Genomic DNA, 17,493 nt, shown 5'->3' on the forward strand with positions numbered 1-17,493 from the left:
AGAAGGCTCTTGGTGCCCAATCCTGGATCTTGCTATCCTCAACACCTTCCTGGTGGTACCAAAATTCAAAATGCTCACCCTGCAGCAGCTTCTACCTATGCTAGCCAAGGATGCCTGGTTAAGTCACCTTAGATGTAAAAGAAGCCTATCTGCTCATCCCTATAAGGGAGTCCTGCAGAAAATATCTACGTTTCGGGGCCGGATCTATACATTATCAGTTCTCTGCACTTCCCTTTGGCTTATCCACTGCTCCTAGTTTATTCACAAAAATGCCTGGCTCCTGGCATTGCTTACTGCAGGCAGAGAAATATTCATATTTATCCGCACTTGGACGACTGCCTGATACAGGCAGTCAGGAATTGCTGTTGCAGCACCTGACATTTGTAAAGAACCTTCTCACATCCCTGGGGTACACCATCAGCGAAAATAAATCAAAATTAGTGCCCAGTCAAAAGATTGTATTCCTGGGAGCAAGCTTGGACACAGCATCCCAGATGGCATTCCTCACTTCAGAAAAAGCAAGCCTTTCTGACAGACTATTTCACTCTATTGGCCACCAGAATCCAGCTATCCGCAAGGAAAATCCTGCAGGCCCTAGGGTTCATGGCCTCATGCATTCTACTATTTCCATATGCCAGACTGCATATGAGGAAACTTCAATGGTATTTAAGTCTTTGGTGCCACAATTCTCAGGACCTGGAAACCGTCATTCCTCTCTCTCTCTCAATCTATGCCTTTCCTCCTCTGCCCCTTCTCCCAAGAGTATTACTCAAAATAAGACAGGAACAGACCAAGGACAATTCTGATTGTCCCGAACTGGCCACGCCAGCACTGGTACCCACTCTTGTGCAGCCTGACACCGGTGCCACCATGACACCTACACCAGAACCCAACCCTGCTCTCTCAGCAGGAGGGACAGATTTTGCGCCGCAACTGCAAACCCTAAATCTTGCAGCCTGGATTATTCCTTGAATTCTCCCCCAGCATCCCTACGCAAGCAGGTGCTGGATGTCATTCATGAAGCTAGAAGACCCAGTACAAGGAAATCCAATGCTGATAAGTGGAAAAGGTACTGCTCTTGGATTCAAGCCAAAGGAGAGGACACAACTCTGCCCCTCCTGCCTCTAATCCTGGATTACTTAGCAGATCTACTCCACAAAGGCCTGTCTTTCACATCTATTAAGATACATGCCTCAGCCATTTCAGCTCATTACAACACTGAGCCACCTCTCCTCACACACTCTTATCAAACAATTCCTCAGAGAGGCAAACAACTTAAGGCTGCCAAGGAGACCCACCCCTGCTTGTGACTTTAACTTTGTACTGGAAAAGCTCCCCCCCCCCCTTTGAACCTGCAGCGTCAGCGGATTTAACATTTCTCTCTTGGAAAACGGCTTTGCTTCTGGCCAGCTAGAGTGTCTGAGCTTCAAGCATTTAGGGCTGTGGATACCTTCATTATTTTCCATGCTGACAGGGTTTCCCTCAGGACTAACCCCTCCTTTATGCCTAAAGTGGTGTCCAGTGGGGTTCTCAACCAATCCATCCATTTGCCAACCTTCTTCCCTAATCCACAAAACAAAGGGGAAGGGATCCTGCACTCCTTGGATGTGCACAGATAGCTCAGATTCTACTTTGATATGACTAAACCCTTCAGAAAATCTGACCAGTTACTAGTCCGCTTTACAACATGGGCAAAGAAAGGCCATTTCAAAACAAACTCCAAATGGATAGCACACTGCATCCATTTCTGCTACAAGCACCACGGGAAACCAACCCCTCAAGGGATCAGAACACATTCCACTAGGGCAACATCTACCTCTACAGCATTTCTCAGGGGAGACCCCTACCAGGGACATCCTGGAAGCTGCTACCTGGAGTTCTGCACACACCTTCACCAAGCATTACCACCTGCCTATCTTTTCCAAATCCAGGGCAGGTTTTGCAACAACAGTCCTGAGAGGTATTCTAGCCAGCCCTAACTCTTCTTGACTGCCTCCACCCTTCCTCAGCTTTGGAAATCTACCAAAGTGTGATGACTGCAACATTGAAACACGAAGAACATAGTGCAGTTGTGTGCACTTACCAGAAATGTAGATGTTAGAGTGTATTCACTGCTGCAGTCCTGGTTTCCCTCCCTCCAGCCCCCTGGTCTCTCTCTCCTCTCTATGCCCTCTACTCACCCCTTTCAGGGGTATTGGTATTTACTTTTTACTGGGGGTGTTTTCCCACACCATAACCTAGCTCCCTATTTGGGGGGCTCCTGACATTTGGGGCAAGAAAACCTGATGTAATGGCATCAGCTGCCTGTTTATTCCCCTGACGATCTGACATCAGTACTGGAGTGACAGCAACCGACGCAGAAATACTAAGTCTCTGGTATTCGAGCCGACTGAAGGCTTACCTGCAGGCAGATAACCCAAGTGTGATGACTGCAACAGTGAATACACTCCAACATCTACATTTATGGTAAGTGTACACAACTGTACTTTTGCTACCCTGTCAGGTACTTTGAGATGGGCAGTTAGTCCTACTGATGTTAGAAGCTAAGCATCTGCTATAAAAATAAAATGTGAAACAGTTTTCTACTGTTTATTGTGGAGGGGAAGAAAAACCAACAGTGCAAATACTTAAGGTTGCCACCCATCTCTCCCATCCCTCCCTCCCTCCTCACCCTCCCCCCTCTGTCTCTGCAAAGAAGTCCTGATTTAGGCAGTTCTGCTGTGGGCAGAGCATTAAAATGGTAAACGTTAGTTTTACAAGAAAACTATTTTTAACTTCTCTAAATGTCACATAAATCTGTGCAACATTTGTCATCTTAATATATAAAGTATCATAAACAACCAACATTGCACACTATAGTCTCTTATCTATTGGTGGTAAGATCAAAATAAATATTTTTTATTTGCTAGCATGCTTTGTCCTGCATACTATGAAGTTTGAGTAAGATCGTCCCACTTTTAGCATCTAGAAGACTGCAACCCTAATAGCCAACTACATATTTTGCAGTGATCCACTAATAAATGGCATTGTCTAACTGCAACAGTTTTTGTAAAGCGTGTTGGACATGCATACAGAACTACTGATGTTCTACTCTGGGGGGGGGGGGGGGGGTTATGGTTTAATGAAGTGGTCAGTATGCTGCGGTATAAATCCATGGATAGTGATGCAACAGAAGTGGGGAAAATTTAATATATGAAGGCATATGTGACTCTCAAATTCAGGAAAATATAGTTGTACATTTTTTACTCTGCTTATAAATTAGTTTTGAGCAAAAATAGCAAGCAGATAACAGCAACAATAAAATATTCCTACTACTGTGGACACTGGTGAGTAGCAAAACCATATCCTTTGAAGTGTTAACTGCTCCTGGATTGCAGTGATAGCTTTCCCACCTCAGGAAGGGTGGGGGAGGGTCTGTCATTGCTCATAACACAATTATAAAATCACAGTCTTGCAAGAGTCTAGAATTTAGCTGCTTTCTTTGGCTGTACAGTTTCTCTGAATGGCTTGTAACAGGCTCGGAGAGAAATTTGTGACGGTCATTCATGAATAAAGTGCAAGCACGTGCTACTGAATGTGTACAAGATGGCTGGTCACTATCTTACTGGACTAGGAAAACCTAATTACTTGTGTACGGCTTGACTTTCTTGTAATCCAGAGATTATCTAAACAATCCTGTGTTGGTTTGTGATTAGTTGCCTGGTAAGATGAAATTTATTTTTTTACTATTTTTTTACCGCTGTTTTTCACCGTTTGTTGGAAGAAAGAGCTTGTAGACTAGATTTACCAGCGTGTTGGTTGTAATTTATTGATTTTTATGGTTAAAAGCGGTGTAACTGCAAGTGATGAGGTAAAGGAATTCCAGTTTCAGGGCAATGAATTCATGCTATTTAATGTTTAGTTGTATATTGTTTGATTTTTCTCATAGAAGTTGATTTAGCACTGAATTCTACGGTAACTGATTTTGATTGTCCATTTCTTTTAGAATTTATTTGCAGCTGAAAATGGATTCCTTAAGTGAGTATGCCATTAATGATTTGCTAATGATTAATAGATATATTAGCGACTGGACTCATGAGGTAAATAATGTTGGGCAAAAAGTATATAGAACATATTTAGGAAAGACGTCTGTCATTAACTCAACCCCCATTTAACAAGATTAATACCATTGACACCTTTGGAATGTTGGATTTGGCAGTCTGAAGATTTTTAGAACATGTAGAAGAAAGTGAAAAAAAGACTGAAGAAATTCACAACATAACAAGGAGGAATCACAAATGAAAAACTAAACTGATGTCTATAAAGCAAAAATAATACGTTAGTTTAACATCCATTACAGGGAATGATGACCTTTTTTTTAACCAGAAATCTTCAGGCTACAGAAGAAGGCATCACTGTTCCAAAAGAGGAAATCAAAATTGAAAAGTGGAAGGATTGAAGAACATTACTGTAAGAAAACAGGAGAAAGGAAGAAGTTGACATGGCTCAAACGGAGGCTGTACAAGGTCAGCTGGATGAGAATTGTATGATTGCAAGTGTAATAAGCAATGAAAACCATGGGATTAATTGGTGAAGATCATTCCCTTCTAAGAATTGATAGAGGAGGTAGACTGTCTTTTAATTCAGTACTTTAGAACTGGTCAGAAAAGATGTTCTTGTAGTTTGTTATTAGAGGAATTGATAATTTGCAGAGAAGATAATGAACATTGAATAGTGTTGTGCTTGCCAGGAACAAAGAGAGAATGTGAGAAAGACCTTAGAATGCCTCAATGTAAGGAAGTATGGATCTGTTTTTGATCTCATCCACGAAAACCTCCTGTTGGTAGGGAACCTAAGACTACTTGGATGGCATAACTTGTGCAGATGTTGGGATGTATCTTTCATAATTAACATATAGAAGGGAGTCTCTGGTTACTGTGAAAGATTTTTGGGGGCAAATACCTACATGGAAAAAGTATCCCATTTTAAAAATGGAAATGTGTAGAGCACCTGAGCTTAATTTTGAGCAGAGGTGTTTAGACAAGATGTCATGCGCTTGTCAGGATCGGGGAAGACAATTTTGGCAGCTGATGTTCTGTAGTATTTGACGGACAAGGCAGGATTTTTGCCAGGTCAAAAGTTTAACAGTTCACAGATGAGCAACAGTTGATGTATATCTGATAGTTGTTTAATGCTAGGACCATTAATGAAATCTTTAATGGAAGATTTGCTACGTTCCCATGAGGTGATGTTGGTGAAACATGGTTTAAAGACTGAAAACCAGTTCTGTCAGTTATAAATGTTTTTATTGTAACAGGCATTTCAAAAAATCGGGTGGAGATTCTATGATGGGGATTACAGATTGAGACTTGTGATTATTGCATTTTCAGCGATAACACCGATACTGTAGATTGTTTCAGGGTTTTTACTGTCAGTTACACACAAAGCAATTGTTGGAGTGTATGGACCAACAAAGTCAAATGCTGATGGCCTACAGGATTTCCTACTAGAAACATGCTGGAGTAATACTGATTCAACAAAATTAGTAAGGAAATTATTTGCAATGTATGTTCAGGAACAACAATTGCTTTAGATTGTAAATAATTATCAGAGAGTGGAGCATGCTAGAAATTCCTAAAGAAATTACTGTTCATTCATGTCAAGTTTTACCCCCATTGATGTGCAGTGATCATGGGGATGTAAAGTTTAAGATAATTTTGACAGTCTGAAGTATAAAGCAGTGCACAGAACATTAATAACAGATTATATGCAAGTAAAACAGTCCACTTGTAAAACTAATTGGAGTGATGCGTTCAGTGGAAAAACCTGCAGAAGGAATGTGGAAAGTTTTGAAAGAGAAATTGAATGCAAACAATGTTTAATATAATCTAGGTACACAACGTCTGGAGGATATCTTTTCGTAAAAACAAGACACTTATTAAGGTGAGAGACGAGTAATAAGGAATGGAAAAGGTCGAACTAAACTTAAAAACTGAAATAAGCTGGACACAAACTAAAACAATATGAGACGAGAGAGAAAAAAATTTGAAGAAAGTTAAAGATATTGGGCATAATAGGAAACCATTTTATAGATGCACAAGATGTGGTACGAGTAGACACCCAAATTGATAAACTGTGTGCGGATTCTAAATATAGGTATATTTACAAACTCTTGTGTAAAAAAGTTTGGCTCCACAAATGGGGTGATAAGTTGCTAGTGTGACATCCAGATAATAACCCCAGATAATGGAATCAAATTGATTATATTTAAAAAGAACTGGGCAAACTGGATCCGAACAAAGCACAGGGAGGAGATGGAATCTGTAACAATGACCTGAGAACACTTCAGCAAGAACTTGTGGCACCATTATGTCTGTTATTCACTAGGTCATATAAATATGGAGAGATTCCTCAAGATTGGAGAAATGCGCTTATTAAGCCCGTCTTTAAGGGAAAGGGAAGTAGGACAAAACAGAGTCCTATAGACCCTTGTCTACTTTCATGTTGTGGCAAAATAATGGAGAAGATAATATTGGTAAAGTTGTCTGAACTGGATAGGTTGGGATTGAAACCATATGTCAGCATGCATATATTGAAAACAGATCTATTACCACCTGTAGCATGATGTTAACAGTATAATAGCTATGAATGAAAACTTGTGCTGTGATTTAATTTACATAGATTTAACTTCAGGATTTGACAGGGTCATATGCAAAACTGATCAATAAATTAGTACAGGCAGGTATTGATGTATTGTTGATGAGATGGATAGCTGCATGGCTTACAAATAGGACATGGCAAGCATCCTAGAGCAACTGGACAGGCAAGATCCTTGGTTGCAAGATCCTTGGTTGCAGTCAGGGTGTCCCACAGGGCTCTGTCCTAGCCCCTTACTTGTTTAGACTGTATCTTTCAGACCTAACATTTTCTTGCGAGATGTTCTACAATCTATATGCAGATGACCTGAAATTGGGTAAACTGATAATACATGTGTTAACAGATAAGGCATGTCTGCAAAATAACTTTACAAAATTGACCATTTGGGCACAGGAGAATAATATGATAAATACATCAAAAACTAAGCATATGAGATTTGGGAGACCTAAACTGAAAGGTGAATATTTAATACAGCTAACAGTGAAACTGTAGACTCATTTAAGGACTTTGGTATATGGATAGATTCAGCTATGAGTTTTTCTAATCCTATCAACCAATTGGTTAATGATAGTTGTGGCGCTACAGGTTGTGTATAAGGTTTGTACAGTCTAGGAAATCAGAAATGATAGTCAGTGTTGGTTACATTAGACCCAAGCTTGGGTATGGAATTAGCAATATGGAAACCCTATAAGAAAATGAGCACAAGTAAACTGGAAAGAGTACAGCGGAAGTTTACCAAGGGCATGCATGAAGTGAAAATTTTAAGTTATTATGAAAGACTAAAATATCTGAACTGGTACAGTGTTTTTTTTTTTTTTTTTTTATACAGATGTCTAAGAGGAGATCTTATTCAGGTGTAGGTTCTTGGGCAAGTACTAGGTTCTTGGGCAAGTACTAGGCTATCTGCCCAAGGGCATCTATAAGCCTAGCCAGAATGTATTGGCTTTCGCCACCCCCTTAGATTAGTTCCCTGTGCTTCGGTCCAGCAGAGCCATTAGTTCCCTGTGCCTCTGTCCAGCAGAGCCACTGCAGTGATCCCCGGGGTAAATTTTCTGTTTCCCATCCACTCATCAAGGTTTCTCTTGAAGATTGTTAGTGAGGGGCTCTGCCTAATGTAGCTTGGAATCCTGTTCCAAAGCATGGGGAGTCTCTGGAACAGGAATCTATCCCTCCAGCACATCCTATTTATCATTGTGGTGAAGTTTAGATCCCTAGAGCATGTGGCTCTTGGGGATTTGTTTTTTTTTTTTTTTTTTTTAGGTGGAGCATGTCCATCAATTCTGGGTTGGACATGGCCTTGTATGTCAGGCAGAGATCACCTCTGAGTGAGCGGTATGCAACAGAGTACAGCTGAAGTATCTTCAGTCGGGCTGCATAGGGCATATGTTTGAGGCCAGTAATCCTCTTGCTGAGGTACTTCTGTGGTCTTTCCAGCTGTTGCAGGTGCCTTGTAAGGTACATCCCAAATGGGGCGTTGTACTCATGATGGGTCTGATGAGTAGAGGGGCACAATAACCTCTTTTGTTCTAAATGCGAACCCTTTTGTGATTAGGTGGGCCACATAGAAGGATTTTATAACCACTTTGGCAATATGATTATCAAAGGAGAGATTACTGTCTACTGGGGTCCCCAAATCCCTTATTACATTGTCTGTATTTAGGGGACTACCACGTATGTGGTAGTTCGCAGGTACTTTTTTTTCCAAAGGGGATGACTATGCACTTTTTGGCATTTAGCTTGAGGCCATGATGTTGACACCTGGTATCCGTCTCAGTGAGATCCTTCTGAAGGATGTCTGTATCAGCTGGAGAGTCAGTTATGGCCCCCAGTTTGCAGTCGTCTGCGAACTTGGTCAGCCATAGTTCTTCTGTGCTTGTCTGTACCTCTGAGAAGTATATACCGAACAGGAGGGGTCGCAGGACTGAGCCCTGGGAGACGCCACTTGTAACTGGTTTAGAGTCGGACCTAGAGCCTGCAGCTCTCACCATGTGGGTTCTATCCATGAGCCAATTGGAAACCCATCTCGTGACGTAGGGGTTTATGTTCAGGCTGGTGAGCTTGTCTATAATTCCAGAATGGGGAATGGTATCAAAAGCCTTTGCGAGGTCTAGGTAGGCTGAATGGACCTCCTTTCCCTCGTCTAAAGCCTTGGTAACTATCTCAAAGAAGTCCACCAGGTTTAGGAGGCATGATCTGCCCTTAAAGCCAAACTGGGTAGGGTCCAATGTTTGAAGGTTTCCAATGTCTCTGTTAATGAATTCATGATGATGCGCTCCATAGCCTTGCAGACCAGGCTAGTCAGGCTTCTAGGGCGATAGTTCCCGGGGTCTGTTGTGGCTCCACCTTTGTGGAGCGGGATAACTGTTGCTGTGCGCCACTCTATGGGTACATAGCCTGTAGAGAGGCTGAGTTTGAACAGTGTGTTTAGGTGAGGGGTTAGTTCATTTTGGAGCTCATGTAAGACACAACCTGGGACACTGTCTGGTCCCATTGAAGCTGTAGTTTTGGCTTTGGATAGGGCTGTTTTAACCTGTGTCTGTGATTGCCAGGGCATTACATTCTTCTGGTATGGTTATGGGCCCTTTAGTGGGTGAGAGGGTGGTGAAGTTTGCACTAAATCTGTCTGCCAGAATGTTGGCAATATCAGTTGGTTCAGTGTATTTTGTGCCATTCTGCACTAGCTCAGAGCAGATCTGAGAGTTTCCACTTAGGTTCTTGACATAGCTAAAGAACGCTTTGTGGTGATCTTTGGAGTCCTTGGCAATTTTTCTTTCGAAGCTAGCCTTGGATGATTTTATGAGGGATCATAGTTTCTTGCTGATGCTGATCAGGGATGTCTTTCCTTCTTGGGATTTTACTTTTTTCTGCACTAGTTTCCTCCTCCTGTTGTATAGCTTGTTTATGGCAGGGGTCCACCAAACTGGTTTCCTTTTCTTGAAGGAGTGAGTCTTGATTTTGCTTGGGATAGCATGATCCATGCATTCTTGCAAGTACTCATAGAGTGCTTTTGTAAGGGATTCACTAGCTTGGACAGCGTTGTCCTTTAGTGTAGGGGCTGTGAACCTTTCCACCTCAATCTTAAGTAACGTGAAGTTTGCTTTTGAAAAGTTTTTCACTGTTTCCTTGATTGGGGGTGGGGGCAGAATGTGGATATCCAGAGTGATTAGTCTATGGTCTGATCTAACCAGCGAGGTTTTGACATCCGGTGTAGAACACTGGTCGCCCATGTTGGTGATGACTAGGTCCAATATGTTGTCATCTCTGGTGGGGGAGTTGACCAGTTGATCCAGGGCGTTTGAGTTTATAAATTCTAGGAAGCGTTGGGCAAGAGAGTTAGTACTTGAGTAGTTCTCCCAGTTAATGTTTGGGTAGTTGAAATCACCCAATATCAGGGCATTTGGTAAGACCTTCATTTTTTCCAGTGTCTCCAGAAATGCGGAATGGGGGTTCTGGGTCATGGTGGGTGATCTGTAGCAAGCTACAATTTGAATTGCAGGTTTGCCCATTGTTAGTTGCACATGGATTATCTCTGAGACATTGTGCTGTGCCACTAACCTGGAAGTGTGGGTATCCTTGAATATGGATACACCCCCACCTTTTGTGTTTCGATCCAGGTTCTGTGGCCAAAAAGTATGGTATGAGTTATAGCCTGGTAGTGCTGAGGTGCTGTCTGGAGCCTTAATCCAGGTTTCTGTTACTGCACAGATATTGATGTTCTCTATACTGAGGAGCATCTCGAGTGCATGCATTTTGAGGTTTAGACTTCTGGCATTGAGTAGCATTACCCTCAGTTTTTGGTTACTTGTTTTATTTACGGTGGTGGATTTGTCTTTTGAGCCTGGCACTATGGGGGTGGCAAAAGCCTTGGCCAGTATTCAAAAGCCTAAGGGTGACAGATGCAAGCCATCTCTTGCGAAGCAAGATGGCTGATCGAGCATGTCATCCCATGTGGACAGATACTGGATCCCCTTTGAATGACACCAGAAACTTAGCCAATTGTTGAAATTGATCATTTTTTTTTCTTTATACTGTGGCATAATTCTTGGTGAGGGCAGGATGCTACTCAGGGTCAGGGTCATACTGGCTTGAGCTATGTGATCAGAGAGCTCTTCCATGTCTCTCTTCATGTAGTCCAGAGAGGTACGTCTCTGGTCATTCACACCAACAGGGACAATGACAGAGTCGTATTTGTACTTGTTCTGGAGTGACCTGAGTGCTTGTGTTATGTGGTGGATCCTGGCGCCCGACAGGCAGCTAACTGTAAAACCTACTCCTTGTCCAGCCTAGTTAGTGGGACATCAGTGTGCCTGACTATAGATTCGCCTATTACTATTGTGTTTGGTATGTGATTGCGTGGATTATGTGAAGTATGTGTTTCATGGTTTGTGATGGGGTGTGGAGGTTGCTTGGGTGTCTGCTTTGGAGGTTTCTGTTGCTTTTGCAGATTTTTATTTAGAGCCTCCGAGTATGTTTTTGTGTATTTATGTGCGTTATTTGCCGGTGTTGGCTTAGTAGGTCTTTGTGAGACTTGGTGGTGTGTTGAAAGTATTTTCCTTCTCCTCTTGACGGTCAGTTCCAGTCTTGGGTTGAGAGAGCTTGGACTCCAGTTTGGCTGTAAATTGCATCTCTCACATATATTAGTGTTTGGTGGTAGGAGGAGAGGGTTGTCTGTACATGAGGCAGTTGTAACATTGCCTCAAAATGCCCAGATTTACCAGCTGGACTGGAGAGTACACCTGAAACTGCCCTTTGGACATGCTTGAATAGGTAAAGTGAGCTGTTTTACTGATTAGCTGGTAGGGACGAATAGAGAGCCTTGTCCTTCTGGACAGTATAGGGGGTCTAGTGCTAGGGTTAATTAGTGCTTACTATGAGTTTTGAGCAAGTGCCAGGCTGTGAAATTAATGGTTTGAGTGCTTAAGTTGAAAGTTTGTCTAGTTCCAAGGGCACAATTGAAGAGCAGACTTCGTGGAGCCGGGAGTAATTTAACCCTAGCTAACTGGCACTGCCCAGCGCACAAAACCGCGCAAATGCAGTTTTTAAAGCAGGGAAATTAATTAGCCCAAAATGACCAATAAACTACTAACTTCTGGGCTATAGCAAACAAGCCGCACAAATTTCATATAGGGCATTTAGAGGCAACTACCTCTGGGAATGTTTGGGGTTATCAAAAAGTACTAGAGAGTCATCAGATAACCTATGTAGAAGATTCTATAGAAATGAGAAGTGTACTAATTGGTTCTCTGACAGAGCAGCTGATGCATGGAACAGACCACCAAATTACATTAAAGCAAGGACGAGTTTAGATATTAACAGCTTGGATACTTATTATGGCAACAAGTGTTTTGGTATATTGGCAAGCTATAAGGGCATTAATGCCCATGCTTAAAATATTTGTATGCAAGACGTATACACAAGATGTGGTACGAGTAAAGATGTACAAATTGATAAACTGTGTTTAGATTCTAAAATTTTATTCTATACTCCAACGTAAGACTATAGATGCATTTGCAAAATCTTGTTTGGCTGCAGAAAGGGGATGATAAATTGTCATAGTGACATCCTTTTAACATCAGGTACTGAATTAAAATTGGATTATATTGAAAAAGAACTATGCAGAGTCTGTATCTAAACAAAGCACTGGGAGGAGACTGAATTAGTAATGACCTGACCACACTTACCAAGAGACAAAATTACATTTTTACTAGGCTGTATAAATATGGAGAGATTATGATTGAATAGTGCACTTGTTAAAACTGTCTTAAAGGGAAAGGGGAGTAGGACAAGCCCAGAGTCGTACAAACCCATACGTTTGCTTTCATGTTGTGGAAAATTAATGGAGAAGGTCATATTGGATAAATTATCAGAATTGGAAAGGGTGGAAACCATATCAGCATGCATATATTGGAAATATATCCATTAATACCTGTAACATGCATATATGCATAACAGTATAGTCACAGCTATGATAAAAGAATTTGTGCTGTAATGTAATTTATATAGAATTTAGCATTTGATAGGTCATACACAAAACACTATATTATACAAAAGTTTGTATAATGAACTTTTTAATAAATGCCTATATTAACAAGAAAGCACATATTGGGCGTGACTTCATGGGAAAAGCTGAAAGACAACACGAAAGCGCATATTCCCATGATGGTCACAGGGTGGCAGCAAATACACTATTTCATTAAATGACTGTGAATACATATTGGTAAAGCACAAAAAACGCATCTATAAAATTCACTAAATTAAATGGCGTTACCCTGACATACTAACTTTATCCTAAGTACATATCTAAAACGGCTATTATCTTGTCGAAAATGTATACTACTAATATGCTTATGGAAAAAAAATATATAAACGTTTTGTAATAAATACCAAGTTCCAGGCTGAGCTTTATACGATTAATTATAATAAGTAAAACATTTTTCATTTCAGTTAGATGTATTAGCATAAGTTTTTTTTTTTTGTTGTATATAGGACAGTAAGTATCTCTAGACTGAGTAATGCTTTTTAGCTAAGTAAGTAATATGATATTATGATTGGCTAGTTAACACAATGATGCAACTATTGGAATTGTATTTAAATGAGTTGAACCTGGTTTTAATACATGTCTGAAGTACCTTGGATGGCACGAAAGCGCTAACTTGACCTTACATTAAACTTATTTTTATAGAGCTACTGGCTTGTTTGTGACCTCTTTGGATCTTTAGATATAAATTAAAAGTGAAAACTTAATACAGCAAGCAGTGATTGAAACTGTAGATTCATTGAAGGACCTGTGTATACAGGTAGATCCAGCTTTGAGTTTTTCTAATCATATCAACCAACTGGTTAAATTATTTTACAACCTATAGTTCTAAAACTATCTTTAAATTCTAGGAAATCAAAAATGAAGTAGTTACATTAGACCCAAACTTGAGTATGGAATAACAACATGGAAACCTTGTATGAAAAAAGCATGAGTAAACTGGAAAGAATACAGTGGAAATATACCAAGGGCATCCATGGATGTTAAAGTTTATTACAAAAGACCAAAATATCTGAACTGTGTGAAGGGTCTTATATGGATATTTAAGAGGATACCATATTCAGGTATATAGGGCATTTAGGGACCACTATCTCTGGAAATGTTTCAGATTATCAAAAATAGTAGAGAATCACCGCCTACAGGGCCTATTACTATTCCAGGGGATTGTGTAACTCCAATTATTACTGATACGTTGGTTAATAAGGCTCTATCTAAAGCTAAAAATACTACCTCCATGGGACCAGATGGTGTCCCGGGCTGTGTCATACGCGAGCTCCAAGATGAATTAACCCCGCATCTGAATACCCTGTTCAGTCTCAGCCTCTCGACAGGATATGTGCCCATAGAATGGCGCACAGCAATGGTGGTTCAGTTGCACAAGGGTGGGCCCACAACCGACCCTGGGAACTACCGACCAATAAGCCTGACCAGTCTGATCTGTAAGGCAATGGAGCAAATCATTATGGAACTCTTAAATGGAGAGATTGGGAACCTCCAAACACTTGACCCCACACAGTTCGGCTTCGTCAAGGGCAGATCATGCCTCCTGAACCTGGTGGACTTCTTTGAGAAAGTTACTGAGGCTATAGATAAGGGAAAGGAGGTACTCACGGCTTACTTTGACCTTGCTAAAGCATTTGACACTATTCCTCATTCGGGTATTATTGATAAACTCACCAACCTGGGCATAAACCCTTATGTCACAAGATAATCGCAAACTGGCTCCCAGACAGATCCCACAAAGTAAGAGTAGCGGGATTTATGTCCAAATCCAGACCAGTAAGGAGCGGGGTGCCTCAGGGCTCTGTCCTGGGGCCCCTCCTGTTTGGCATATACTTCTCAGAAGTACAGGCAAGCACTGACGGGCTGTGGCTGACCAAGTTTGCGGATGACTGCAAACAGGGTGCTATAATAGTCTCCAGCCGACATGGATATCCTCCAGAAGGGCCTTAATGAGACTGATGCATGGTGTCAAAGCCATGGTCTCAAGCTAAATGCTCAAAAATGCGTAGTAATCCCCTTTGGAAAAAAGAGTACCTGCGAACTACCACATAGGAGGTAACCCCCTGCAATCTGAAGAAGTAATAAGGTATCTAGGGACCCAAGTAGACAGTCAGCTTTCCTTTGATAACCATGTTGCCAAGGTGGTTAAATCCTTGTGTGTGACCCATCTGATCACGAAAGGGTTTGGTTTGCATCAAGATCTAAGGATTTAGTGGTGCCCCTCTACTCTTCCCTCATCAGACCCATTATTGAGTACAATGCACCAATTGGAATGTACCTGGCTAGGTATCTCCAGCAGCTGGGGAGACCACAGAAGTACCTCACTAAGAGGATTACTGGCCTCAAACAGTTGCCCTATGCAGCACGATTGAAAAAACTAAGGCTTTTCTCTGTTGCATACCGCCTTCTCAGAGGCGATCTCTGTCTAACATACAGAGCCGTGTCCAACCCAGAATTGTTGAACATGCTCCATCTTAGCAAAACCAAATCTGCTCGAACTGCACGCTCTAGGGATATAAACCTCAGCACAACAATGAATAGAACATGCTGGAGGGATAGATTCCCTTCGCAAAGACTTCCCTTGCTATGGAACAAGGTCCCGATCTACATAAGACAGAGCCCCTCACTATCACTCTTCAAGAGGAACCTTGACTAGTGGATGGGTAACAAAGTTCACACCAGGGATCATACCAACAGCTCTACTAGATAGGGGCCAAGGGTACTAGCTGCTAGATCAAGGGCCTAGGAAACTAACCAAAGGGGCGGTGAATACCGCACAATGTGGCTGGGCTAATATATGCCTTCGGGTAGATAGCCCAGTACCTACCTATGAACCTATCAAGACCACCTGTGTAGAAGATTATAGGAATGAGAAGTGTGCTAATTGGAGTAGCTGATGCATGAAATAGACTGCCTAATTACATTAAAGCAAGCACTAGTTTAGATATTTTTAAGAACCGCCTGGAAACTTAAGGTAACAAGTATTTTGGTATATTGGCAGACTAGAAGGGTGTTCTTGCCCTTGCTTGAATGCATACAAGTGTATTTAAAGGGGGGGTTGAAGTCTGTTCTGGGAAAAGGACACGCAGCACTAAAAGCAGATCACATTAATATGTCCGGCCCCATTCTCAAACATTTTGTGGAAAAACATTCAAATTTTATAAGAAGCACCTGGCCATATTTAGATGTCTTTTATATGTTGCATTGAAAAAAAATGATCAGGGTCTGTCTTCAGGTGATCATGCTCATAATAAAACCTTTTGCATAATTGTGGTGTCAGTGTATTACCACTTTCTTTGTCAGCTTGTCACGCATCCTGACATTTTTCTCTCTGATTCAACATGGTCATTTGTCTGCATCTGGTAGTTTGTCACGGGCTTACACTGTGAAAAGATTTAGAAATACTTGTTTAAAAAAATGTATGTCTGTATTTACCTTCACTTTGCATTGCTGCCTTCTCTAATTCTTGGTAAATACGAGTTGGATTTTTGAAAGTAGAGAGAAGACTGAAAAGAAAAAATTGAAAACTAAAATTTATAGTGGGTGCACCCTTTGAAGGCTTAAAAAAAAAAAAAAAAAGTCACCTGTCACCAGTGTGGAAGATGAGGAAAGTCTGTCTCACAGATTAGGTCGTGAGAGGGGCAGTTGCATCACTCTGTGTAGTTTTTGCAGCAGTGATTTCACTAGTCTGTGAAAATCATCCAGTACTTCATTTTTTTTTTAAATAAAACTGGTACAGTTAGAGACCTTTCTCTGTCATTCATCCTGGCTTGTGGCACCAACTTTAACTTACCATTGCTTACCAAAGGCATGATTTAAGTCATGTAGGAGGCACTACAGACCCAGGTACACCATTCGTACACCAGTCCAACATAACCCCAGACTGTCAGAAGTACTTTGATTTCATTTATTACATATTGTTTTCCTATTCTTGGAGCTGCAGTCTTCTTCAGAAAAGGGAAGTGTCTCCTTATCTCCTCCCCTGATTGGAAGAGGATTGTGCTGTCTCTTAGCATGGAAACTGGTTATGTTGGATATTCATCATATTGATCACTGCTACAGTAGCCTTAGCTGTAAAGGTATCCTGCATAGGATGTAACAGCTGTCCAGCTTCCAAAGACATGCCCAAACTGTCACTTGGCTTGAGTTGAGGTGGGGGGGACTGGTTTGGACACTAAGCCCTTCAGAGCTTTCGTGTTGCCAAAGAGTACTCTACTGTGAGGCTTCAGTGGTCAACTTGTTCTGTTCCTTTGCTGGCCAAATAAGTCCCCTTTGGGGAAAAGCCTTCCATTTTACAAAATTGTTCATTACTTCACTGTTCAAGAGGAAAGCTATTTTTAAGCTAGGAGTTTGTGTTTTAACAGACTGTCATGAGACTGTATTGTACGAGACCACACTTTTTCCCTGTCAGTTTAAAAGCTATTTAAAGTAATTGAAAACCATTTTTTCTCTGTGGAGAAATTTTTTTAACTTTTGGGGGATGGCAAGTGTGCCGTTTTTTTTTTTTTTTTTGTATGTGTGTGAAAAAAGTGACACTTTAAAAATGTTCCAGGTTTTGCTACCATTGTCAGCTTGACCATGAAACAATCTACCCATCCCATGGTCAGTTCTTCCAGTCAAGGGGGGAAAAAGTAAGCAAACAGCCTTTGCCACCACAGCAGTCTAGCAGTTTGCCTCAGCCACAGGTGAGTAGCTCTGCTGTGGCCATTACTTGTACCTCAGACCACTCATCTTTTACCCCGGATCCTGTTGATGTAGCACGTACTGTGGACTGGGGGTTAGACATGTCCTCTGCGGCTGTTGGTATCCCCTAAATG

At 41.3% G+C, this 17,493-nt stretch overlaps 1 protein-coding gene across 6 annotated transcripts in view; it reads left to right on the forward strand.

Moving 5' to 3' along the window:
• The window catches only part of UBE2E1 (ubiquitin conjugating enzyme E2 E1), a 214,284-nt gene that overhangs the window by 158,728 nt on the left and 38,063 nt on the right, over positions 1-17,493 (forward strand). The window contains exon 6 of one of the 6 annotated variants that reach the window (XM_044066870.1): positions 3,986-4,021. The exons of the other annotated variants lie outside the window; for them this stretch is intronic. Coding sequence (XP_043922805.1) covers positions 3,986-4,002 — 17 coding nt within the window. The 3' untranslated portion in view covers positions 4,003-4,021. Of the gene's footprint in view, positions 1-3,985; positions 4,022-17,493 lie in introns of those variants that run through there. 6 annotated transcript variants of the gene reach the window in all.

The sequence above is a fragment of the Protopterus annectens genome, chromosome 3.part1 (assembly GCF_019279795.1).
Source record: "Protopterus annectens isolate FY-2018-M chromosome 3.part1, PAN1.0, whole genome shotgun sequence".
NCBI lineage: Eukaryota > Metazoa > Chordata > Ceratodontiformes > Protopteridae > Protopterus > Protopterus annectens.